The 27,809-nt window shown below is 43.3% G+C and overlaps 1 protein-coding gene across 1 annotated transcript in view; it reads left to right on the forward strand.

Annotated features, from left to right (window-relative positions):
• The window catches only part of IQCH (IQ motif containing H), a 256,827-nt gene that overhangs the window by 220,017 nt on the left and 9,001 nt on the right, over positions 1 to 27,809 (forward strand). The window contains exons 18-19 of the mRNA XM_065547585.2: positions 9,464 to 9,586; positions 25,266 to 25,327. Of these exons, the coding sequence (XP_065403657.1) occupies positions 9,464 to 9,586; positions 25,266 to 25,327 (185 nt within the window). The remainder of the gene's footprint in view (positions 1 to 9,463; positions 9,587 to 25,265; positions 25,328 to 27,809) is intronic.

Genomic DNA, 27,809 nt, shown 5'->3' on the forward strand with positions numbered 1-27,809 from the left:
CCTGTCCCCTCCACCTAAACAGACACGGCAGCCAAGGTAGTAAGGTGGAAAACCAGTCTGAGCATGTTGTTCCCTTGTGTGTGATTGTGAATGGACTCCTGTGATCTTCAGGAAAATCCCACTTCCCAGCTTGGTTAAGGAGCCCCATCATGATCCGCCTCTTGCCACAGCTGCCGCCTACGCTTCTCGTTGCTAGCTCCATCGGTGAAGGGGCTGGGGCCAGAGTCCTGGGGCTGGCTGCAGGTTACCAACCTCAGCACCCTGAATAACAAGGGGCATAGCCCTGTGGAGACAGTGGGCGCTTGATTGAACAGGCTAGGTTGGTCATGGAGACAGAGAACAAAGGCCAAGGGGACCAGATGCCCTTTGTGCAAGAGTGTATTGGGGACTCTTTGGCCACACTGCTCTCACAGCTGCCAGAGGATTTCTTTGGCCTTTCCTTACAACAGTGGGCTTCATACTTTTTTGCAAATGAAACTCTACTTGAAATCCAAATATATCAAACAGATAAAAGAGGAACTCTAGTGATTAATGGGACGCAACACGAGTGTCCCAGAGATACCTTTTCCAAGTGGTCTCCTTCCTCTCTGGTGAACCCCTTTGGGTCCAGGAGACACCTCTGGATTTGAATAACCTTTGTTTGACTCTTCCCAGGATCTCTGCAGTCACCATAAGGAGGGTACCTGATGTCTTGGGGGGCACAGGCAGCCTCCTCCTTCCCCTCTTCTTCATCCAGTTGTCCAGTGAGGTACCAGGAAGAACCTTGCTCACAGGAATCCCCTTGATCTCATTCCTGAGTAAGAAGAGAAGCAGAGTTGGGCTAGAGAGGAGAAACAGACCTCTTTTAATTATGACCCAGGACCTTGCTAAGAGGCTTTCATGTCCAACTCTACCTGTGGCCTCCATCCTCACCAAAGAGACCTGAGAGACCCTATGTTCAATGCTAGAGGGAGAGACAGCAGTGACACTTGAGCCCTTCTGGCCTAAGTCTATGCCATTTCTGCAAGAAGCTGGGGGTCAGGTGTGGTGGCTTGCACTTATAATCCCAGCACTTTGGGAGGCCGAGGCAGGCAGATCATTTGAGCCTAGGAGTTCTAGACCAGCCTAGGCAACATGGCAAAACCCTGTCTCCACAAAAATACAAAAATTAGCCAGGCATGGTGGAGCATGCCTATAATCCTAGCTACTGGGGAGGCTGAGACAGGAGGATCACTTGAGCCCTGGAGGTCGAGGCTGCAGTGAGTCATGATAGTGCCATTGCACTCCAGCCTGGGTGACAGAGTGAGATTCTATCTCAAATAAATAAATAAAATAAAAAGCTGGAAGCAGAGTGGTATTCAGCACAAGACTTCCAAAGACAATTGCAGCTTTTAAGTATGTTGCTTCAGAAGGCTATCAGCAGAAGTTGTGCTCTGAATGAGAAGCACTCCCCCATTTTCCCCATGTTGCCCATAGGTTTCATTCCTAGCTATAGGCAACATTCTTCTGTGATCAAGTCTTAAACACTTTTAGGAACTGCATGCACACAAAAGGGAGGCATTACGATCTTCAATAAGGCAAATGCCTCTTCAATCACTGGAGAAAAGCTCTGCAGGTTTTCTGATGTAGGAATAAATTGAAAGTGCTTTTCATTTTAGAAAGATATAAACAGATATTCCCACCTTGGTGCCACTATGCTTGGGTTGTGCACACATCCTCCTGTGCATGTGTACACACATGATCAGTGATTTTTTAAAAAAGAAGCATGTGCACATGCATACACAGTACAACTCACAAGCAAATCGAAGCTTCCGGAACAAGTGTGAACAGACTATGATGCCGTCAAGTTTATGATCAGGCAGTTGACAGCCTCCTTTGAAGATTGAAGGAGAAGAAAATGAACAGATGAAACCACAATGATAATCAGAGCACATTCAGAACTAATGCCTATAAAATGCTTCTAGTGTGGGTCCTTTTCTTTAATAATACGCTCTATAGAAGGAAAGCAAACACCTTCCTGGACTCTCAGAAGAGCTGTTGTCTCATCTCAGAAACAGGGGGCAGAACTGCCACTCAGACCCGTTTAGACCAGGTGAGTGGGTTTCTGATTCACTGACCTCCACAAAGAACCACAACAAGACCTGATAAATCCCAGACGTGCATGTTTTAGAAATGAAAAGGAATCACCTAACAGTGTTTTAACTTTCAATTAATGTTCTGTCCAAACCGGCATCAATCACCACCCTTTTCTGTCAGTTTTCACTCTTCCTCGCCCTTTCTGGACCCTCCATACCATGGTTGGTGAGTGTCCAAAAGGGAACATCTTTGCAAACATCAAACACAACCCAAGTCATTTATACACATTTTAGCAGCACATGATCTATAATGAATGATTAAGTAAAACCTTTTGTGTTAAATTATGATGTTAATAATGATTCTGTCTCCTGTAATTTATTATAAATTCTCAAATGCTTCGGGTTTGATTTTGATAGAATGCAACAACAACAGAGTTTATATGATGACTTTATTTTTAGAACTCCTTTGAAGGCACACATTTCCCTGCTACTGCTGCTACTGTAATTATGTACAAAACCAATCACTCATTAGAGTTAGGATACATTATCTTCTAGACAGATGAGGCTAAATAAACAACACATTAATAATTCAGAGAGCAGTTCATTATGCATGTGGATGCCTGCTTCGTAACTGAAATAAGAACCTCATCAGCCTCTGCCAACCCTTAAACAATAGTTCTGTGTTATTGCAGCCACATTCAAGTTTACGCTTGTTAAACTGCTACTTGGATTATTTTATCAAACATTCATTTATTTGTGGTCCCTTACTGCCGAGAACAGATTTTGGAAGCTCCTTTTTTAAGTTAATGATTTGAGCAATGGGTGTTATTAATTCTCAGAATATTATAAACATGATTAATTTTCAGGCAGAGATTTATTACATAAGGATTTCAACTATGTCAACTGAAATGCATCACTGTCAAAACAAGTATCATGGCGAAAATAGAATATGTTCCACACTTCAAGTGCTGGTGCTCAGAACTAAATCAATTTAAATTGTGGCTGAAGCAAAATTATATTCTCCAGTGAAAAGGAGTATTTTGAGCTTCCTTTATTTAGCTTGAAGCATTCTTGTTAGATTGTGATTTAGAAAGGTAGTTTAATAAGACTAGACTTCTACCAAGAATATTTTGTCTTTTATTTTTTTCTCCTGTTTTACTAGAAAAGGCTAACCTCTGAAATTCCCACCCATTCCAAATGTGGCCAGTGGAAATTTGGAGTGAAGAGTACTGGTCTGGGAGTTAGGGATCATGAGTTCTGATCTTCTCTTCTGGCCTCAGTTTCCTCATGTGTAAAATAAAGGAGGGCTACATGATCCCCAAGGTCACTTGGGAGATTTGATTTTATGGGGCCTACAGAAAGGACTCTGCACCAAGCCTGGCCCCAGCAGCCTCATGTGTTGTGGATGGCTGAAGGAGGGGACATCTTCTGTACGGGGACACAGGAAGGGCCCATCCCTCTATACTACAGCCTTCACTTAAAAGGTCTTTTTCTTGCAGGATCTTTTAGAAAGGAGTAATATTGTAACAGGTTATATTCTAAGTTCTCATCAGCCTTTACCTTAGCCATCAGTTACTACTTTCAGCAAGGATCAACTACAAGTAAATTCTGCAGATATTTACCCAATGCCTATTTTGTGCCAGGCACTCTACTAAGCACAGAGGATATAAGGGTGAGTAGCAAAGCGCTCCGGTTTATCAAAGGACACAGAGCTTTTACTCCACCCCAAGTACTTTACTAAGTGCTTTCCAAGAATCTTTTTGCAGTCCAATATATTAGGCAGGTGCTGTTATTATGCTCATTTTTAGAGAGGAAGGCGAGGTTAAGAGATGTTAAGCATTTGTTAAAGGTCAGTAAGCAAGTGAGTAGGGAAGCCAAGATTTAACCTTGGCCTGTGTTTAACTGTCACGTGTTCCAACATGCCTTGCATCGGCTGAGGATCAGTGATCCAGCCCCAGAGTGGAGCCTGTGCTCACCCCTAAAGAAGTCTGTTTTTGAGACCATTGAGAAAGCTATTCTTTGAAAGGAGGATGTATTTCCCAGTGTGACGAGGTTGTCTCCAGGAATATTGCCATTATCCATTGGCTTCACGTCTGCTCTGAGCTCAGCCTCAGCTTCTGAGTCTCACACAGAAGCATTAAATAGACCAGATGTTCATAGAGGAGTCTTAGATTTTAAAAAGGACATGTAACTGGACATGGTTTCCTATACATAGCACAGATTTCCAAGCAAATAACACAGAGCATGGAAAAGAGCATGTCACTTATACCATGAACCATGTAGAAAAGCTTGACTATGTTTTTTAAAAAAATGAACAGTTCACACACTAAAAATAGGCGTGAAATATACATCTTCAACTTTTCTAAATCAAGTTTAATGGGATTCTCATTTAATTTTTTGAAATACATAATATATTCACATGGTTCAAAAGGCAAAAGGTGGAAGCAGTCACACATTGACAAACCTCCTTCCCACTGATTAGTTCCCACCTCATGCTACAAAAGTAACCACCATTCTGTGTCATATATCCTTTCAGAGCATCTTTTTACATACACAAGTAAATACACATACAGGTGATCCTTTTCCCCCTTTTATACCCAAAATGTAGCCTATAATACATACTGTTCTGAATCTCACTTTTTTCTTTGGAGAGCTTTCTTTAACACTTCATAAAAATGTTCTCATTTCTTTTTTTTCAGATTCAGACACCTGAGCAGTATCATTTCTTTTTTACAGCAACTGCTATTCCATTGCATGGATGTGCCATAATTTATCTACCCCATGGGTAGATTTTTGGGTTGTTTCCAATTTTTTCCTATTACAGTGCTGCAATGAATAACTTTGTATATATATCACTTGGCACATTTCAGATATATCTTAGAATATATACCATAAAGTGGAATTTTGGCTCAAAGGACATAACCATTTTTAATTTCAATAGATATTTCCAAATCATGATTTCTTTTTTGATCCTTGTCAAACCTAGATAAATTGTACAGCATCAGAAGAGACTAGTTTTTACAAATCAACCTTTTAATAATTATGTTTTCTATTTGTATAATGCTTTATACTTTAATTATACGCGAGCTTATTTGATCCCCATGATAACCCCAAGAAATCGATGTCAAGGATTATTATATCCATTTTACAGAATAGGAAACTGAGGCTAAGCAAGGTTAAGTGAGCTGCCCAAGTCATAAAGGTGGTACATAGCAAAGCCCAGGTCTTCTGATTCAAGTCACCTTCTGATGAAAAGGTTTTTTGGTTAGTTGGTCAGTTTTAATTTTAAATAATTGACCTTATTTTTGAAACTATTTAGTTTAATACGTGAAAATAATTGCTAACATTCACTGAGAGCTTACTATGTGCCAGACACTATTCCAAGGTCTTTATATTCTCATCTAATCCTCCTCTCAATACTCCTATGCTATTCACTTGTGCTATCAGGCTGGATATAAGACAACCCTAGGTGATTGATAGTTTTTTCCTGTATAAAGCATGCAGTTGGCTAAGTCTTCTAAAAAGTCGGTGTATCTTGTAAGTATTATTCTAATGCATTTATTTAGTACTTAATATGTGCCAGGACTTTCACCAAGCATCAGGAGACAAAGATACTTGACAAAGTCCCTATCCTTAAGGAGCTGAAAAGAAAGGCCATAGAGAGAGAGAGATGTTGCTATTAAAATAGATAACATACACAAGGAAATACCACAAGGCCTCATTTAAATGCCATTTGAGTGACAGACCCTCAGCTTGCTGCCAGAGTTCTCAGGGGAAATGACTGTGAACTGGCAGGGACAGGGAACACTTTACTGAAAACATAGAACTTGATCCTGCCTTAAAGACTAGAACAGTCACTAACTGGCAAGGAGGGGAGGACGTCCCCTAGCAGATGGCACAGAGTCCAAAGAAACCTGTGGTCTGCTAGGAAAAGGCAGTGAACCAGTTGGACTGGAGCACAGAACTGGGGAAGTGCGGAGCAGGAGAAGTAGTTGGAAGGGTGCACTGAGCAAGTTTGGGGAGGTCTACCCACCACACCGGGTCTGAATTTCACCTTGAAGGTGAAAAGGCCTGAATATTTCTGAGTAGAAGGATGACACTGACCAACCTGTGTTAGGGGAAAATGATTAATCTGGTGATACTGTTCAGAATCTCGGGAGAATGGGGAAGAGTAGGGGGAAGAACAGCCTGGGAAGTTACATTTATTGTAGATCCAAAATCCTTTCAAAGGAATGACAGCAAAAATAGTAGCTACCCTTTATCAGGTTCCAGGCACTGCAGTAGGTGCTTATTTAATCATCAGAAGACAGAGAATTTCAATGATCTGTTCAAGATCACACACATAGTAAGTGGCCTTGTCAGGTTTTGAACTTCTTTCTCACTCCATATAACCTTTCCACTCTTTCCACTACAGAATTATGCTTGTATCCTTACCTCTAACTCTCCAGGCAATAAAGGTCTGGACTAGGATGGTGATGGTAACGGAAAAGAAGGTTGGGAGACATGTACCAAATATCCTGGCTCTTCTTTCAGATTCTTTATGCATCACAAGCCCCGGTCTGGGAGGAGGGGGAGTTGCACCTGCATCTCTAGTGAAGAAGAAACCTCAGGGTAGCCCACCCTTACGTGTTGTCTAGTAATCATGTACTACTGGACAGTAAGCTCTTCTGCTGTGCTTTGGAGCCAAGATACATAGTATTGCTAGATCGTGCTACCACATGCCTGCCTGCCTACCTCTATTGCTGGCTGGGGCCTGGTCTTGGTTTTTCTTTATATACTATGGCAGCATCAGACAAGTTTAGAAGACAAAAATAACCTTGGAATTATCTTGTGAATTCATGGCAATTACCATGCAATTACATGCTCAGTAACCACAGTGGAATTCGAGAGTGTTTACAGTTCACTTCCATGTGCAAAAGCCCATGCTTCTGGATGCTTCTGGGCTTTTCAGTGTGAAGGTGAGAGCATGGCCAGCCTGGTATGGCAGGGCGAGCAGGCCTGGTGGCCATGCCCTTCCAGACATACTGGCCAGCTGGGCCAGAACTTCTCCAAGCCAGTTCTTGTTACCCCACCAATTATTCCTGCTTAGTCCACCAGAGCCATGCTGTCCTCCAGCAGGCAAGACCCAGAGCAACTGCCCTGAGTTGTCCTCCTCTAAGGATGGCGTGACTGTCCCCTGTGCCTTGTAATAATCACCTGCTTTTGCCCCAAAGTATTTATCAATGGGCAGTGTCTTTCTTGAATTACTTAAATTTCTTGAATTCAAATTATCCTTGGAAGAGTCTCTTAAGAGGGAAGAGCTATCCACCTAATCTATTTCGGTTATTCATTCTCTTTTATGTAATAAACACCGAGTGCCTGTTCTGTGCTGGTATCATGCCCAAACCGGAGATTCAGAAACCAAACAGCACCTGCCCCCAAACAGCGCCTGCCCTCAGAAAACTCCCAGTCATGGAAGGGAGACAACCAAGGGAACAACTCATGATAGGTCAGGGTGACAGTGTACAGCTGTGAGGCATATGAGGGTCAAATCAGATTTCTGTTGTTAGAAAAATCCCAATGGCTACAAATGGGACCCTACAAGGTGGGTACACAACTCAAGCTGTATTAGCCTGTGGGGGCCTAACACATCTGCAGATGCGGATTCTACTTGCATTTAGGATGAGCAGCCTTAACTGGAGGTACTGATGATATGACCTTCAGACACAGGACTTGATGTAAATGTTGAAGAAAAACATGCTCCCTCAATCACATATCGGGGGAGCATGTCACCAAAAGTGCCACGAAATCTGTGTGTGTGTGTGTGTGTGTGTGTGTGTGTGTGTGTGTAGAGGGAGAGAGAGATGCAGGAGAGGAAAGGATGTCTATTCTCTGCAGAACACTCAGTCAGCCCTAATTCCCCTGCATTGTCTCAGAGACAGGAGGCGAGCCGGAGGCCTGATTATAATGCATGTCAGGTCACTACGATTCCTTACGGCCAGCTCCAGACCAGCAGCACCTCCTTTTCCTACTCCTGTTCTAAGTCACTGCACAAGCCCGGGTACCTACTTGCCCAACACCTGTGCACCACCACAGTTCTAGAACCAAGCCAGGCACCTTTATCTACTATGCCCTAAGGTTGGCCATGGCCCTATATGCAGTTCTCCACATTTCCAGCTATCCAGAGAAAAACTGTTGATTGACTAAGGCAAATATCACATCTCACAAAGAACATGCTATAAAACTGCCAGGATCCAGCACTTTATCTGGTACATATTAAATGTTAAATGTTTCCAGGAAATACGTAATGACAGCACTTTGGCCCTACTATCACCATTCTCTTTGGCATGGCTTTCACTGATAGACAAGCAAGATAAAGAAGAGCAGTTTCCCCAAAGAAAGAAAGCAGCATCAAATTTCTAATGTTGGCAACCTCAAGGAGGTGGTCCATGCTCGGTGACTTGCTGCCAAAGGTTGAAGTATGGGAAGAGCGGGAAAATACCTTTACAGCAGAGAAACCTGTAAAGTTTTTTCACAAACTTCAAAAGCCACTGTAGCCAGGTGATAAAGGTTAACGTCATCAGTGATAAGTCACACTGATACCATCTATCTACGCTTGATACGAAGTGAGGAAAATGGCAGTTTGCCCATGTGGTCTTCCTCTCAAAAACACATTACTACAGTCTAATCAGGAGAAAAACATCAGACAAACTGAAATTGAGAGAGATTTCACAAAATGCTTGCCCATTACTCCTCAGCACTGTTAAGATCATCAAACACAGGGAAAGATGTGAAGCTGTCACAGCCCAGAGAAACCTAAGGAGAGATGACAACTAGTTACGGTGTGGTATCTTAGATGGGATCCTGAAACAGAAGAAAGGAATTAGGGAAAAACGAATGAAACAGAAATAAAGTATGGATTTACATTAATAGTAATGTAGGGCCAGGTGTGGTGGCTCACACTGGTAATCCCAGCATTTTGGGAGACCAAGGCTGGCTGATTGCTTGAGCTAGGAGTTCAAAACCAGCCTGGGCAACATAGTGAAACCCTGTCTCTACAAAAAATAATAAAATTAGCCATGTGTGGTGGCACACACCTGTAGTCCCAGCTACTCGGGAGGCTGAAGCGGGAGGATCACTTAAGCCCAGGAGGCACTGGTTGCAGTGAGCCCAGATTGCGCCACTGCACTTCATCCTGGGTGACAGAATGAGACCCTGTCTCAAAAAATAAAAAGTAATGTAGCAATTTGTTCCCTTAGTTGTGACAAAGGTACCATAGCAATGTAAGATGTTAACAATAGAAGAACTGGGTGTGGGGGATATAGGAACTCTCAGAATTACCTTTGCAATTTTCTTGTTAATCTACAAGTATTCAAAAATTATAAGTTTATTTAAATATCTGTTTAATATTCAGTTGTGCTCCTTTCCAGACGCTGGCAACCAGTCGTTATGCAGTGATGACAACCCAGCTAAGACACAGCAATCTCTCACTGGTTTTCCACTACGTTTTTCTTCAGATCTGTAGGGCCCATGGCATTGGCTATGATCTGGAGGTATGAAGGGTTACAGTTGGCCAGGGGTGGACCAAAGGCATGCCTGTGGGTGATCTAGGTAGCTAATAATTTGGTGCCCCTTCAAATAGATATTCTTTAATATTAGTTTGACATGTCTGTAGAGGAAGGCTGATTGCTGCTTGGGGAAGAGCAGATACACAACTCCACAGAAAGTAGCACTTAGTCCTGGAAAGTTCTACTTCGTCACCAATCTTGCACACCCACTTTGGTAAAGCAGAAGCCATGCAAGCTCTCCAGACTTAGGATGCATTTTGGGGACCACCTCATGATCCTGAAGCAGGCCCTGAGCTTCTTGATCCCACCCAAAGCTGCTTATCAATGAATAGCTTCTGTCTTAGTCTGCTGGGGCTGCCATAACAATATAGCACAAGCTAAACGGCTTGAACCACAGAAATGTGTTTTCTCACTGTCTGGCAGCTGGTATGTCCAAGGACAAGGCACTAGCAGATTTAGTTCCTGGTGAGGGCTTGCTTCCTGGCTTGTAAATGGCTGCCTCCTTGTGGTGTCCTCACATATTGGAAAGAGAGAGAGAGATCTCTGTTGTCTCTTTTACAAGGTACCAGTTCCATTAATCAGAACATCATGCCTACAACCTCATTTAACCTTAATCACTTCCTTAGAGGCTCTCCAATACAGTCACTTGGGAGGTTAGGACACATTTCAGTCCGTAGCATCCTCCTACCAACATATGATAATTTATTTCTGAAGGGAGTGCTGATAAAAACCATTTTCTCTACTTTTGGTCTGTTTCCAATGATACCAGGGGCCCCTGCATAGCTGCTTTATCCTGATGTAGCTGACTAGGGGCAAGTGCAATGCAATGTCTCCTGCCAAAAATAGAACCTCCATTTTGTGCCTAGAGACTCATGTTACTCCAGAGAAATAGTTTCATGTTTTTCCACTTTGATTCAGATTTTCAAGTCTCTCACACTCAGGGCCATTCTAAGACCCTGAGTAACCCTGTACACTCTTACTTATGGAAGACCCACTTCACAGCACCTCAAACATCTTAAAATATATTCATCTCCCACATTAAATATAAGGTATATATAATGACATAAGAATTGAGTAGTAACCAGTCGATCAGATGTTTTGATTTGTAGATATTCAGTTCTACATTTATTAACTTGCATTCTTTATACTTGAGACCAGTACAATTTTCAAGGATCAAATTTTTTTTTTTTTTGAGACGGAGTCTCGCTCTGCCGCCCAGGCTGGAGTGCAGTGGCCGGATCTCAGCTCACTGCAGGCTCCACCTTCCGGGTTCACGCAATTCTCCTGCCTCAGCCTCCCCAGTAGCTGGGACTACAGGCGCCCGCCACCTCGCCCGGCTAGTTTTTTTTTTGTATTTTTTAGTAGAGACGGGGTTTCACCGTGTCAGCCAGGATGGTCTCGATCTCCTGACCTCGTGATCCGCCCGCCTCAGCCTCCCAAAGTGCTGGGATTACAGGCTTGAGCCACCGCGCCCGGCCAAGGATCAAATTTTATAAGTTCTATTTTCCTTTTTCTTTTTTCTTTCTTTCTTTTTTTTTTTTTTTTTTTGAGACAGTCTCATTCTGTCACCAGGCTGGAGTGCAATGCTGTAGTCTTGGCTCACTGCAACCTCTGCCTCCTCAATTCAAGCAATTCTCCTGCCTCAGCCTCCCGAGTATCTGGGATTACGGGCACGTGCCACCATGCCTGGCTAATTTTTGTATTTTTAGTAGAGACGGGGTTTCACCATGTTGGCCAGGATGGTCTCAATCTCTTGACCTCGTGATCCACCCGCCTCAGCCTCCCAAAGTGCTGGGATTCCAGGCATGAGCCACCGCACCCAGCCCCAAATTTTATACGTTCTTTAAAAGCATGCAGACCTTCAGCCTGAGGCCAAGTGAATAGAATGGTCTGACACCTGGCAATCCTCAGCAGGCTGCCAGGCACTGTCAGGGCACATGAGACTCTTTGATTAGATGAATTCGTGCTGTTTGCAGACACGTAAAGTGGAGTTTGGATCCCCTTGCAAATTACATTAAAATTGATAAAATAAAGAGAGAATGAAGAAGCCAGATTGAACTGATTTACCTGAAATTAATTGTTACATCTGCTACACACAATCCCTTTGGAATTAAAGTTTTTATCCCCAAACTGATTAGACCAAAACACTTCCACATACCAGAAGATGGTTAAATCTAACTCTAGCTTTATCTGAATCTATTTGTTTTATTTTATTCTAAAATATCAAAAGTAGAACAACTCTGTAAAAAGGCGTATTTGGCAGGGACAGTCTCCTGCCCTTCCCGCCCCACCCCCACCCCCGGCCACGAAAAGTGCTTCATTACTTTCTATTGCCTGAAATTATTATTAGAGATTTATTTCTTGAGCTTAAGACTCTGTATTTGACTGAAGTTCAAGTACCCTTGGGGTAAGTAAAGCCCCAAACTTTATAGGTTATTTAGTCCTTAGTCTCCGAGTTGATTGGATCTATTTCCAAGAGCAGATTTTATAGGGGAAACAGATGACTAAGGCCCAGGGAAGCACGTGGATGGCGCAGAGGAGAGGGTTCCACTGAGGGTCAGGGAGCTCACTGAAGACAGCTACAGAAAAGGCAGACAGAGGCCGGGCACGGTGGCTCATGCCTGTAATCCCAGCACTTTGGGAGGCTGAGGTGGGTGGATCACCTGAGGTCAGGAGTTCGAGTCCAGCCTGGCCAACATGGTGAAGCTCCATCTCTACTAAAAATTAGCCAAGCGTGGTGGCGTGCACCTGTAATCCCAGGTACTCAGGAGGCTGAGAATCACTTGAACCTAGGAGGCAGAGGTTGCAGTGAGCTGAGATTGTGCCACTGCTCTCCAGCCTGGGCCACAGAGCGAGACTCTGTCTCAAAAAAAAAAAAAAAGAAAGAAAGAAAAGGCAGACAGGGGCACCGAAGACACTTCCAGCAGAGTTCCATAGACTCACCTCCAGGCCACCCATGCACAACAACTTAAAAAAAGATGAAAGATAAAATGAGAAAGAAGAAGAAATATAGATTAGAGCAACAGATGATGAAACAACACAAAGAAGAAAAAGATAACAGAAGAAAAGAGAGAGGAGAAAATCCAGAGACAGAGCATCCACTGAAAGAGGAGGAGGGGGCCGGGCGCGGTGGCTCAAGCCTACAATCCCAGCACTTTGGGAGGCCGAGACGGGCGGATCACGAGGTCAGGAGATCGAGACCATCCTGGCTAACACGGTGAAACCCCGTCTCTACTAAAAAATACAAAAAAACCTAGCCAGGCGAGGTGATGGGCGCCTGTAGTCCCAGCTACTCGGGAGGCTGAGGCAGGAGAATGGCGTAAACCCGGGAGGCGGAGCTTGCAGTGAGCTGAGATCCGGCCACTGCACTCCAGCCTGGGTGACAGAGCGAGACTCCGTCTCAAAAAAAAAAAAAAAAAGAAAAAGAAAGAGGAGGAGGGGATAATCAGAAAGAAAAGGAGCAGATAAGCCGGGTGCGGTGGCTCACGCCTGTAATCCCAGCACTTTGGGAGGCCGAGGCGAGCAGATCATGAGATCAGGAGATCGAGACCATCCTGGCCAACATGGTGAAACCCCGTTTGTACTAAAAATACAAAAATTAGCTGGGTGTGTTGGCAGGCGCCTATAATCCTAGCTACTCGGGAGGCCGAGGCAGGAGAATGGCTTGAACCCGGGAGGCAGCAGTTGCAGTGAGCCAAGATCACGCCACTGCACTCCAGCCTGTCAACAGAGCAAGACTCCATCTCAAAAAAAAAAAAAAGAAAAAGAAAAAGAAATGGAAAAAGAAAAGGCGCAGATAATAAACGGAAGTACAAGAAAAGAGGGAAGACATACAAGAAAAGAGGGAAGACGTTGAGTCATAAAAATCTGAGGAGTCACATGACTATTTGAACATTTTGGAAATTCTCCGGCAGTATCCTTGCTTTATTTTTCCTGAGATGAGTTTTCATCTTTTCAGACCCTGGGGTCCATCCCTGCTCAGGACTCTTCACTTGCTGTCTTAATTGCCTTTTCTTGGATGGTAAGTGGTGAACCAGCATTTATGGAGTGCCTACTGCATACTGGCCTCTGAGCCAAGCACTTTACTTCATTATCTCATTTATTCTTCATGCCTGTCCTGTAAGAAGGTGTTATTTCTTTTTTTTTTTCTTTCTTTTTTTTTTTTTTCCTGAGACGGAGTCTCGCTGTGTCGCCCAGGCTGGAGTGCAGTGGCCGGATCTCAGCTCACTGCAAGCTCCGCCTCCCGGGTTTACGCCTTTCTCCTGCCTCAGCCTCCCGAGTAGCTGGGACTACAGGCGCCTGCCACCTCGCTTGGCTAGTTTTTTGTATTTTTTTAGTAGAGACGGGGTTTCACCGGGTTAGCCAGGGTGGTCTCGATCTCCTGACCTCGTGATCCGCCCGTCTCGGCCTCCCAAAGTGCTGGGATTACAGGCTTGAGCCACCGCGCCCGGCCAGAAGGTGTTATTTCTACCATATTACAGTGAGGACTTTAGGCTTAAAGATTTTAAGCACTTTCCCAGGGTCATACAGCCAGGAATTCTGTGAAACTGACATTTGAACCCATAATTGTCTACAAAGTCAAGCATGATTCTTCGTCTTACACAAGGTGTCCCCTATATAAGCCCTTTCTCCCCCTAAGGACTGTTTCCCACCAACTGTCTCTATTTCTAAAATATTACCAACCCAGTCCAATAAGAATTCTGGAATCTATTTCCAATATATCCCCTCTAGGTACCTCTTATATATTCTTCAGCTGGAGAAACACAGACTTCTTTTCATAGCCCCTATGACTATCTCTACATTAAAAAGGAGAAAAAAAAAGTTTAGCAATTGCCCTAAAATTTTATTGCCTTTTTGGGTTATGCTGAGTCTAAAAACAAGATCATTTACCCGAATTCCAGAGTAACCTGCTCCCACTCTTGGGTGAGTTTAATGTGGGTGCTCGTTCCAGAAAAAGAAAGTAACATTAATAACACATCATTGTCAGTGCTACCGAAAGAAGAATCCTCAAAAGTCCTTATTCTCAGCAGTGTTTTTTCTTCCCATTATGATCACAGACTTTCAAATGATGTTCTTGTCCAAAGTCCCAGGGGAAAAAAAGAGGAAATTAGATCACTCTATGAGTTTATTTTTCCTTGACGCATATGGGAAGGGAGCATTGCTGAGTTTGTAAGCAACTTGGTGGATCTCATTCCGGGTATTTTTCTAATGCTGCAGAATACCCCCACTGACTTCCTAATGAAATGAAGTTGTAATGAAAGCCATATGGAGAAAGGCGTCACGTTTACTGCCTGCACCAGTGTGGGGCAGGGCTGGTGTCACACATACACAGGCAGTGTGCCACCATCCTACATAGCTCCACAGTCACCAGCAATCATTTCCTCTGGCCAGGGTATTGCCATGGTGGGAATCATTTGAGCTGCTCACAAATATTGATTCTCCTCCTTCCAGGCACATAACAAAATTGTATTTCCTCAGCCCTCCTCCTGAAGTTGGGCATGGCCACATAACTTGCTTTGGCCAGTGAAATATAAGCAGAGGTAATACGTGTGCTTGTTATGCAGAAGCCTGTAGGAGCCACTTCCTGAGTTGCCATATCCTTTTTCCTGCCTTGGAAATCACGGAAACACATTGAGACAGAGCCTCCTTCAGCCTGGGTCCCTGCATATACTCACAGTGATCAAAGACCCATGCCAACCCATGTAGGAAATGGAGCAGGACCAAGAACTGCAGCTTTCGTTGTTAGAAACAACCAGTAATTTTGTTGAATTACTGCAACATAACCCAGCCTAACCAGGTTGATACAGAAATTAATATCAAAAGAAGATGCTCCTAAAACAGAAACCTAAAATTTTGGTACTGGCTTGGTGGTCAGGCAATGAGTGGCTGGGAAACTGTTAATAGAAACCAGAAGGATGACAATTCATGTTATGAGGTGGTGAAATATTTGGCAAAATTGATACCTGCAATTACTTGGAAGGCAAATAATATACTTAATGTACCTACAGCTCTAGGAGAAACAGTTGGAAATGTTAGTGTTAATGGTTCATATTGGGCATTGCTGACTGCATTTGGCAAGGTATTATACAAAAATTATGAGCTTCCAAATGAATCAGACATCTTGCAAGCAGAAATGAAAGGGAATAGAGAGATCCCAGAAATTCGGCACTTTGCAAAATGGGAAAAACTGAACTGATTTTAAAGCTCAAAAATGAGAATTTTAAAAATTGAAAAGGCATTTATTTACACAACCAAAATCAATTAAAACTCAGCCCTGCAATATGAGTCAAATTAAAGGCATGACTATAACCTACTATTAAAACCTCTGAATTAAAGTATCTTAGAGTATGAATCCAACAAAGATTACGGCATCCAGTACTGTATTAGTCCATTCTCATGCTGCTATGAAGAATACCCAAGATTGGGTAATTTATAAAAGAAGGAGGTTTAATTGACTCCCAGTTCTGCATGGCTGGGGAGGTCTCAGGAAACTTACAATCATGGCGGAAGGGGAAGCAAACACATTCTTCACCTGATGGCAGGAGAAAGAAGTGCTGAGCAAAGGGGGAACATCCCCTTATGAAATCATCAGATCGAGTGAGAACTCACTATCATGAGAACAGTATAAGGGTAACCACTCCCATGGTTCAGTTACCTCCCACTGGGTTCCTCCCATGACACGTGGGGATTATGAGAACTACATTCAAGATGAGATTTGGGTGGGGACACAGCCAAACCTTATCAAGTACATATTTTCATTTAGAAAGACTCTCTCCGGAAAAAGAGAACAGAACAAAAGAGTAAAAAGAAAAAGGGTATAGCTCTCCTACTGAAGCCTGATAGTCTTAAGATAACTGAAATTAAGAGAGAGGCATAGAAGCAAGAAAGCAAAGAAATATAGAAAATTTAAGAAGTATCTAGAAAAGAACTCCATGTTGTAGCTATTGGTACTTGTAGCTGATTGAAATCAAACAGATTAGAAACCAACTAAGTTCTTTAAAGAACTCAATGTCAAGAGAAATCTCAGTCTGGATTAAAAGAGACTGTCGCTGCTTAAGACTTTAAACAACCCTTGGGCCCTTAACTATCTACAGGCAGGAAGTGGGTGAGAAAGTTTTAAAATTGCTAAGGATGGCTTGTGCCTGTAATCCTAGCTGCTCAAGAGGTTGAGGCAGGGGGACCGCTCACTTGAGGCCAGGAGTTCAAGACCAGCCTGGGCAACATGGCAAGATCCCATCTCTTAAAAAATCGCTAAGGAAAATATAATCTCTAGTATCCACTTCAGATGTGGCCCAAGGACAATTAGGAAAAATAAATAAAATCTCAGAAGGCAGAGTCAAGGACCACAAAGAATAGTGTCTAAGCTCATGAAGCAATTGGGATCAGAGCTAATCAAGGAACATTTCCCACCCAAAGGATAGGGGCCCTGGAAATGTCTGCCCAGTGGAATATCAGAATTACTACAAAGTCCTGTCTTCTGTTTCTCTCTCATTGTTTCTCTTTCCAAATGGAAGTTACCCATTTAGTGCAGTTACCCAGTCCTGTTCCATCAGTTTTTGAAGAGTGAGGGCTGAATAGATAATTTTGGTTTTTTTCTTTCTGGTTCATGGCTTTTCAGATCAAGAGAGCCAGACCTGATCTAGAAGATATCATGGATCACCCATAGTTATTTCTGTTTGATAGCATTTTATACCTTGTTAAATATTTTCACACATTTTGTTTCATTCTTGCAATAACTTTGAAAGGTAGACATTTTCATTCTGATATTGTAAATGAGGAAGCTGAGACTTAAAATGTTAAATCACTTTGCAAGTTTACTAGTAAAAAAAAATTATGTATTATGGTGCTTTCTAATAACTAGCTTGAAAAGAATTTTACACAGAAGTAAAATTTTAAATATCATTGAGCGGGGAGAAAGATGGATAAATGCAAACAAAAAGATCTATAACCTAAGATGCTACCTGGGAAATGGGCCTGAGTAGGATAGCAATTGAGAATCTGATAGCCAGGTAGTAACACATGAGCATATTGTTAAGGGAGATACTGGGGTATGTAAGTAGATTGCAGTTGCCTGGGAAAATTTTGCTAACATTGAGGTTTACTTTGGTAGCTGCCTAAGGGTACACTCTTACATCTCTCACATGTAAAATAAAATATGGAATTGTTTTATGGGATAAGGAAAAACAGCTTTGTGTAAGCCTTTCATTTCTGTTGTTTCCTCTGGATGAAGGCTAAGAATATTCCTGTTCACCTTTCTTAGAAAGTTATAAATGTCCTGCCAAATCTAGACATTCTGACTATGACAAGGTATCTTGCAACCAACTAACTCTTTCACTAAAAATGATTATAAAGGCTGGATAGATATATATAAAACAACTCCTTGAAGGTATTGAAGGGCAACTAAAATAGTCTTAAAAGAACAGAAGGGCCAGTCACGGTGACTCACGCCTGTAATCCCAACATTTTGGGAGGTCGAGGTGGGCAGATCACTTTAGGCCAGGAGTTTGAGACCAGCCTAACCAACATAGCAAAACCCCATCTCTACTAAAAATACAAAAATTAGGTGGGCGTGATGGCCCATCTCTCTAATCCCACATACTCTGGTGGCTGAGGCACAAGAATCATTTGAACCCAGAAGGTGGAGGTTGCAGTGAGCCAAAATCATGCTACTGCACTCCAGCCTGGGTGACAAAGCAAGACTCTGTCTCTAAAAAAAATAAAGAAAGAAAGAAAGAACAGAAGCATCTAAGGTGAGTGCCATATTCCCCCAAGTTTTAAAGGACATTTAAAAATGTGTTAGGAAGTAAATCTAAACAGATTTTTTTCTTGACCTCATGACCTTGATCTCTTGACCTGGTGATCCGCTCGCCTCAGCCTCCCAAAGTGCTGGGAGGCAACAGAGACTGGAGTTCAAAACTGTCAAACTGTTTGAGACTTGAGATCCAAAATCCTAGAGCAAAGATGATCAAAGGGAAATGAGCCCAAAAATTTCACGTATGGATGCCATTTAAACCCCTAATTGACTCATACCTGGTGGAATGAACAGCTCAAGACTCCAGCAAATCCGTGGGAAAAATGTGACAGTAGCTGGGAGGCTAAAGATCTGGCAGATATTTCAAAAGTCACATGCTGTTGGGAAGAGATTGGAGTTCCTGTCCTGCTAAATTGAAAGGGTCCTAATAAACACCTCAAGTTTCCAGTGGAGACTGCTAAAGGACCAAACTCTAGGAGTAAGTACACTTTCCTAGCAGAAAAAACTAAACACAAAGCGTGAGGGAAAACCTTTAAATAGACCAGGTCCAACAACAGCTAAAATCAACCCTTAGTCCAGGCGTGGTGGCTTATGCCTGTAATCCCAGGCATGGGATTGGGAGCTGAGGTAGGTAGATTGCTTGAGCCCAGGAGTTCAAGACCAGCCTGGGCAACATGGCAAAACCCTGTCTCCACCAAAAATACAAAAATTAGCAGGGCATGGTGGCACACACCTGTAGTCCTGGCTACTTGGGAGGCTGAGATGGGAGAATCTCTTGGGCCTGGGAACTCGAGGCTACAGTGAGCTGTGATCACGCCACTGCATTCTAGCCTGGGCGACAGAGTGAGACACAGTCTCAAAAAAAAACTTTTAAATACAAAAATAAAATAAAATCAGGGGCCGAGCACTGTGGCTCGCACCTATAATCCCAGCACTTTGGGAGGCCAAGGCAGGTGGATCACGAGGTCAGGAGTTCCAGACCAGCCTGGCCAGCATGGTGAAACCCTGTCTCTACTGAAAATACAAAAAAAAAAAAAAAAAAAAAAAAATTAGCCAGGGATGGCAGTGCACATCTGTAGTCCCAGCTACTCAAGAGGCTGAGGTAGGAGAATTGCTTGAACTTGGCAGGTGGAGGTTGCAGTGAGCCGAGATCATGCCATTGCACTCCAACCTGGGTGACACAGTAAGATTCCATCTCAAAAAATAATAAAATAATAAAATAAAATAAAACAAAACAAAATAAAATAAAATAAACGCTTGATACATCAAGATGAGCTGTCAGTACTCTACTTGTCTGCCAAAAACAAAAATTTAACCCTCTTTGAAGGAAGATGTTATCTAGAGCTGCTACAATTTTCCATCTTTAATGACCATCATCCAATAAAAAACCATAAGGTATACTAAAAGAGGGACCAAATCATTGAAAACAAAGGGGAAAAATAGAAAAAGATCCACAGGTGACTCATAACTCCACCAATCCTGGCCACTTTTCAACACAATCTATGAAAGCTAGAAGAGAATGGGAACATAATTTTAAAGTATTGAAAGAAAAGTCTCTGCCAGCCAGGCATCCTATTCCCAGCAGGAATAGAGTTTAAAGACAGGGACTTTAAAATAGCTAGGACTAATATGTTCAAGAAAACATATATGTTTGTAATATATTCATGTCACCAAAGACCTAGAATCAGTTTTTTAACCCAAATGGAAATTCTGGAACCAAAAATTAGTGTGACAAAATTAATAATTTAATATATGAATTTAATAGGTTATCAGAACAAATGACTAGCGAACTAGAAAACAAGCCAGTAGAAAAAAAATTCCAACTTACACACAGAGGGAGAAAATGATGAAAATGTAGAAAAAGGCTTCAGAGATACATGCAACATGGAGGAAACCATCTTTAACTTTCCTGCAATTAGTGTTCCACAAGGAGAGGAGGGAGTGATTTTATATAAATACTGGCTGGGAATTTCCTACAACTCGTGAAAGACATCAAAACGCATATCCAACCTCATTCAAAAAGCACTAAAAACCTCAGGCAAGATAAATATAAGGAAAATCACACCTGGGAACATCATGATTATACTCCTAAAAATTGAAGAGCAACAGAAAATCTTTTATTTTTATTTTTATTTTTGAGACGGAGTCTCGCTCTGTCACCAGGTTGGAGTGCAGTGGCGCAATCTCGGGTCACTGCAACCTCCACCTCCGGGGTTCAAGCAGTTCTCCTGCCTCAGCCTCCTGAGTAGCTGGGACTACAGGCACGCGCCACCATGCCCAGCTAGTTTGTGTATTTTTAGTAGACACGGGGTTTCACCATGTTGGTCAGGATGGTCTCAATCTCTTGACCTCATGATCAGCCCGCCTCAGCCTTCCAAAGTGCTGGGATTACAGGCGTGAGCCACCGCGCCCGGCCAAGAAACAGAAAATCTTAAAAGTAGCTAGAAAAAATATAATTACCTGACCTTCAAATGAGCAATAAGACTGCTAGCTAAGTTTTCTTTTCTCTTCTCTTCTCTTCTCTTTTTTTTTTGAGATGGAGTCTTGCACTGTCTCCTAGGCTGGCGTGATCTTGGCTCACTGCAACCTCCTCTGCCTGCCAAGTTCAAGCAATTCTCTCCTACCTCAGCCTCCTGAGTGGCTGGGACTACAGGTGCGTGGCACCATGCCTGGCTAATTTTTTTTTTTTTTTTGTATTTTTAGTAGAGACAGGGTTTCACCATGCTGGCCAGGCTGGTCTCAAACTCCTGACCTCGTGATCCGCCCACCTCGGCCTCCCAAAGTGCTGGGATTACAGGCGTGAGCCACCAATCCCAGCCAGTTTTCAACATAATCTACGAAAGCTAGAAGACAATGGGAACATAATTTTAAAGTATTGAAAGGAAAGTCTCTGCCAACCAAGCATTCTATTCCCAGAAGGAAAAAAAAAATCCATTAAACACCCCACATATCCCTGGAAATGAAACCTCTGTGAACTTGTTCTGCATATGGGGATTTGATGCCAGATTATTGCTGATGCTCCTTCTCAATATAGAACTATTTTTTAAAAGGGGGTTATAAACTTATGAAATGGGAACCACTTGTTGGAAAGGATTTGTTATATTTATGTTAACCATAGGTCCCTAGAATAGCACTGTCCAATAGAGATATAATGAAAACCACTAATGTAATAAACCACAGAGATAATTCAAAATTTTCTTGGAGCAACATTTTTTAAAAATTAAAGAAATAGGTAAGGTTAATTTTTAAAATATATTTTATTTAATACAGTATATTGAACATTTCAACATGTAATCAGTATGAAAATTACTGAGATATTCCTACTTTTTTTGTACTAAGGCTTTGAAAGCCATGACACATCTCAATTTGTACTACTAGCATTTCAACTTCTCAGTTGCCTCATGTGGATATTGGCTACCATACTGGACAGCCCAGTAAGGGATGCCAGAGATGTACTAGGCAGTGGTTCTCAACCCTGGCTGCCCATGAGTGACCTCAGTGAGGAGCTTTAAAGAATGCAGATGCCGGCCAGGCACGGTGGCTCACGCCTGTAATGCCAGCACTTTGGGAGGCTGAGGCAGGTGGATCACCTGAGGTCAGGAGTTTGAGACTAGCCTGACCAACATGGTGAAATCCCATCTCTACTAAAAATACAAAAATTAGCCAGGTGTGGTGCCATGCGCCTGTAGTCCCAGCTACTTGAGAGGCTGAGAAAGGAGAATTGCTTGAACTTAGGAGGTGGAGGTTGCAGTGAGCCAAGATCGCGCCACTGCACTCCAGCCTGGGTGACCGAGTGAGACTCCATCTCAAAAAAAAAAAGAATGCAGATGCTCATGCAGGGCTGCAATTAGGGTAAGGCAAGTGAGGCACTCTTCCTGAGCACAAAATTTAAGGAAACACAAACACACACATACACACAAAACCCTCATTAATAAAGATAACTAATATTTTAGTGCAATATTTTAACAATCAACATTACTGCAAAAAATTCATTATGAATAAAATATCAAAATTTTTAATGAAAACAGGACCAGATTACTGATTTTTTCCTTTGCCTTGGGCTCCAATATGACTCAGCATGGCCCTACGTCCATGGCCCACCCAAGACCAAATAAGTCAGTATTTCTGGAAGTAGGGCCCAGGCATTAGATGACTCTAATGTGCAGCCAGCGTTGGCAGCCACTGTTTAGTCCACTGTCTGTCCCAAAGCTCAGATTTCCTGATAAAGTGGGAAGTTGATGAGTGGTCATAATTCTGGCATGTGATTTCTTTTACCAAAGCCCCAGAATATAGTTTCCTTTTTTTTTTTTGAGACAGAGTCTTGCTCTGTCACCCAGGCTGGAGTGCAGTGGCCGGATCTCAGCTCACTGCAAGCTCCGCCTCCCGGGTTTACACCATTCTCCTGCCTCAGCCTCCCGAGTAGCTGGGACTACAGCCGCCCACCACCTCGCCTGGCTAGTTTTTTGTATTTTTTAGTAGAGACGGGGTTTCACCGTGTTAGCCAGGATGGTCTCGATCTCCTGACCTCGTGATCCGCCCGTCTCGGCCTCCCAAAGTGCTGGGATTACAGGCTTGAGCCACCGCGCCCGGCCTATAGTTTCCTTTTTTGAGCTTTCCAGTGAAGGGAAGTTCACAACTTCACAAGGCAGTCATTTCCACTGTTGGACATCTCCAGGGTTACCTCTTATTTATTTGGAGAAAACTGTTACAAGATAATTAAAAAAAAAAAAAAGGTAAAGCCATGCCTCTCATACAGATATAAAAATAAACACATGATAAAGATTTTATTTACAGAAAGAATTGCCAGGCACAGTGGCTCATGCCTGCAATCCCAGTACTTTGGGAGGATGAGGCTGGGAGGATCACTTGAGCCCAGGAGTTCGAGACCAGCCTAAGCAACATGGCAAAACCCTATCTCTACTGAAAAACATACACAAAACTTAGCTGTGTGGTGGCACATGCCTGTGGTCCCCAGTACTCAGGAAGCTGAGGTGGGAGGATCACCTGAGCTTGGGGAGGTCGAGGCTGCAGTGAGCTGTGATTGAGTCACTGAACTCTAGCCTGGGTGAGAGTGAGACCCTGTCTCCAGAAAACAAAACAAACAAAAAGAGGGAACTAGGCAGATATTAAAACGGGTTCAAAAGAGAATCCCAAAACAGACATCTTTATAGCTCAGGAATATTGAAATTAGCAAATGAAGGCAAAATAGGTTTTTCCACAAGGGAGCAGGAAAGGGAAATCAACTCAGCCTTTACCAGACTGGACAGAATTTGCTTGTCTATCAGTTACCTACACTTTACAGAATTGTAAAATATCTCCCATAGAATCAATCTGATGGCCGGGCGCGGTGGCTCAAGCCTGTAATCCCAGCACTTTGGGAGGCCGAGGCGGGCGGATCACGAGGTCAGGAGATCGAGACCATCCTGGCTAACACGGTGAAACCCCGTCTCTACTAAAAAAAAAATACAAAAAGAAATTAGCCGGGCGTGGTGGCGGGCGCCTGTAGTCCCAGCTACTCCGGAGGCTGAGGCAGGAGAATGGCGTAAACCCGGGAGGCGGAGCTTGCAGTGAGCCGAGATCGCGCCACTGCACTCCAGTCTGGGCGACAGAGCGAGACTCCGTCTCAAAAAAAAAAAAAAAAAAAAAAAAGAATCAATCTGATAAGGCAGCAGGGAGTGCTATAGACCAGCAATCCCCAACCTTTTCGGCACCAGGGACCAGTTTCATGGAAGATGATTTTTCCATGGACATGGAGGTGGGTAGAGGGAGTATGGTTTCAGAATGAAACTGTTCTACCTCAGATCATCAGGCATCAGTTAGATTCTCATAAGGAGCATGCAGCCTAGATCCCTTGTTTGTACAGTTAACAATAGGTTTCCTGCTCCTATGAGAATCTAATGCCACCTCTGATCTGACAGGAGACGGCGCTCCAGTGGTAATATTTGCTTGCCTGCTGCTCACTTCCTGCTGTGTGGCCCAGTTCCTAACAAGCCACAGACCTATCTGAGACCAATCTGGTACCAGTCTGCAGCCCAGGGATTGAAGACCCCTGCTATAGACAACATATAGTTTCCCATTGAAGTACAAATTTCTTTCCACAGAACAAATTGCTACCATATATATATATATATAAAATTTTTTTTGAGACAGAGTTTCACTCTCGTTGCCCAGGCTGGAGTGCAATGGCATGACCTCGGCTCACTGAAACCTCTGCCTCCCAGGTTCAAGTGATTCTCCTGCCTCAGCCTCTGAAGTAGCTGGGATTACAGGCGCCCACCACCATGCCCAGCTAATTTTTTGTATTTTTAGGAAAGACGGGGTTTCACCATGTTGGCCAGGCTGGTCTCGAACTCCTGTCCTCTTGATCTGCCTGCCTCGGCCTCCCAAAGTGCTCATCTGTCACCCAGGCTGGAGTGCAGTGGTGCGATCTCGGCTCACTGCAACCTCTGCCTCCTGGGTTCAAGCGATTCTCCCGCCTCAGCCTCCCAAAGTGCTGGGATTATAGGCATGAGCCACTGTGCCCAGCCTACCCTGTATGTTTTTAACCTATCACTCTTAGAACAGTGGTTTTCAAATTTTGATGTACACAAGAATCATCCAAGAAGTGAGGTAAAAGACAGATTGCCTGCCAAGTCTTCTGAGCTTGGATGATGCCCATGAAAATGCCTTTTTAACAAGCACACTAGATGATTCTGATGCAGGTGTTCTGAGGATCATACTCAAAAAGCACTCTTCTAGGACATACTTACTCCAAATTGAGACAGCCTTTTCAAATGTGTTCTCATAATATCTGAAGGTAACTCTAGATTCAAATCAAATCAATCTTAGTAGTCTTTCTGTGCCAGTAACATTTTCTGTACTTTGTTTCTGAGATAATATACTATTTCTTTTCTCCCCATTGAAATTTTACAGGACAGGCAAGGAACTGTTTTTATATTATATGAGCACATGAAGAGACACAAGTTGGGAATGTTGTGAGTATGAAGTGTATCTGTGAGTTGAAACAAGCTAAGGAAATAGACAATCACGGCTAACAAGAATGATGCTTCTCATGCATTTTAATCAGCATGCTGATTTATTAGAAGTCTATCTTTATTTAGATCTTCAGGTATTTTATTTTGTTATTTTTTTTTTTTTTTTGAGACGGAGCCTTGCTCTGTTGCCTAGGCTGGAGTGCAGTGGCACAATCTTAGCTCACTGCAACCTCCACCTCCCGGGTTCAAGCGATTCTCCTGCCTCAGCCTCCCGAGTCGCTGGGATTACAGGCATGCACCACCATGCCCAGCTAATTTTTGTATTTTTAATAGAGATGGGGTTTCACTGTGTTGGCCAGGATGGTCTCGATCTCTTGACCTCGTGATGCGCCCGCCTTGGCCTCTCAAAGTGCTGGGATTACAGGCGTGAGCCACTGCGCCCGGCCTAAGTATTTTATAAAATGACTTTAGATGTGTCAATGGGGGTTTATAAATATAATTGATTAATTATCTGAAATTGATGGGTAAAGTTTAGACTTAACAACATATTATACCCAAATGCATACACAGATAAGGCACATCAGCTCTCACTATGGGGACCCAGCTCAGTTGTCCTGAGTGTGGAAGGCATTTGTCATTCTGGCATACTTAGAAAAGTGCTCTGTGCTCTGGTGACTTCACACGATGTCCCCACAACAGGCAGGATCTGTAGCTCCTCCTCAGATCCAGTTTCATCCCGGGCGCGATCTTCTCAAGGTACGCATGTGCTGAGCACAGACTGCTGGCAACACCCAGAGGCTTCCGCATTTCTCCCAGATTTCCCTCTGGGATATTTTGGAGTCTAGCAAAGTTGTCTCCTATCTGGGACTCAGAATTTTAGAGCCACAACCTTGAGTCACCTCTTATTTCGTATCTTGGCACATGGTTACTTGGTACCTTTAAGTCATCCTACCTAATTGGGAAACGGTCTCTGCCCTGTATTTCTCTTCCTTGTAACCTACAGCAGTGTAGACATTGTGGCCTCACACTGAAACACACAGAAACATATACACAAAGATCTGGTCTCATAAACACTAACCAAATAAGATCCAATTCCTCTACTAAGCATTAATGTTCCTATGTGGCCTCAGTCCTTCCCTCCCCAACCTCTGCTCCACCCTACTATGGTCAGTCTCCTGGAAACTGATCCAAAGAGGTACACACTACAACAAGCAAATGGCTGCATAGGACAGGCCTCAACTTCCCTATCCAAAGTATAGTCCTTTGTTCTGCCAAAGCATTGTCAGCTATAACAGACCATTATCAATACAGTGATATTCACCCTCATCGATCCTTTTGAACTTAGGCAAATGTTCTGGTTCCTTCCCCTTTGGAACTAGAATGTGGCTACAGTTTAATCTGGCACTTACAGTCTCAAATGCTTCCCATCACCTGGGAAGGGAAGCTGGCTGTTTGAGTCCTCCCCTCGAGTTTCAATCTTTCCCCAAGATCCCATAAACATGCAAAACTTACTGGGTCTTGTTAAGAACGTCACTTTCCTAGGGAATCTTCACCCATTTGTCACACTGCCCTGATAGCAACAGAAATGAGACCTCAATCCATAACATCCCAACAAGCTTGCCTTCATCTTATCTACGCAGGCCTTCACATCCAGAATGATAACAGAGCCTCTGGGCATGTGCAGAAAAGGATCAGCCCCTTGCTTCCCAGTGGATTTCTGCCCCTCAGCTCCCTCCCTGCCCTACCTTTCCCTACCAGAAAATTTGAAAGCATGTTATCTACTGTGCCAGGCACAGTTCTAGGTGCTGGGGAAACAGCAATGAGCCCTGCTCTCAGGAAGCTGCCACCGTAGAGGGGTGGGCATACAGTAAACAAGTAAACAGGTAAACGTGGTCTAGCATGTCAACTGCTGACAAGCCAGGAAAGGGGGACAGCAGTTCACTAGTAGCTGGAAGATCAGAGATTAAATACTTCCTATTTCACTCTCCCCAAACGACACAGTGATGTCAGAGCTGGGCAGAACACAGACCACCAGGAATTACTGGGACTAGGAGAACCAAGCAGTCATCTGGATTTGAAGTTGGCAAGCATGAGAATAAGAAATTTGTTTTTTCCCAAGTTATGAATCTAATTAAGCAGGAAACATTCAAGGTCCAAGTATATTTCTAAGCCCAGGAATTCAGACAGATGTGTTAGTTAGGTACAAAGAACTAGAAATCAGAACCTAGAGATATGAACTCTGTCTTACTGGGCACCAGCTGGCATGAAAGATTAACTGCAAAGGAGAAGCTGGGACAGGACTGGAACCAGACAAACCCTTCTGTACATAGGATGAGGCTGGGAGGGGTTAGCTCCCTTTGGGTGATGGGAGAAGAGCAACCAGACAGGCCAAACACAGGACCCAGGATTCAGGTGCCTGGAGGTCATCCTGAGAAGCAACCAGCTCATACCATCAGGAAAGTTCCAACCACAAAGAGTAAAG

Source organism: Macaca fascicularis, chromosome 7 (assembly GCF_037993035.2).
Source record: "Macaca fascicularis isolate 582-1 chromosome 7, T2T-MFA8v1.1".
Taxonomy (NCBI): Eukaryota; Metazoa; Chordata; class Mammalia; order Primates; family Cercopithecidae; genus Macaca; species Macaca fascicularis.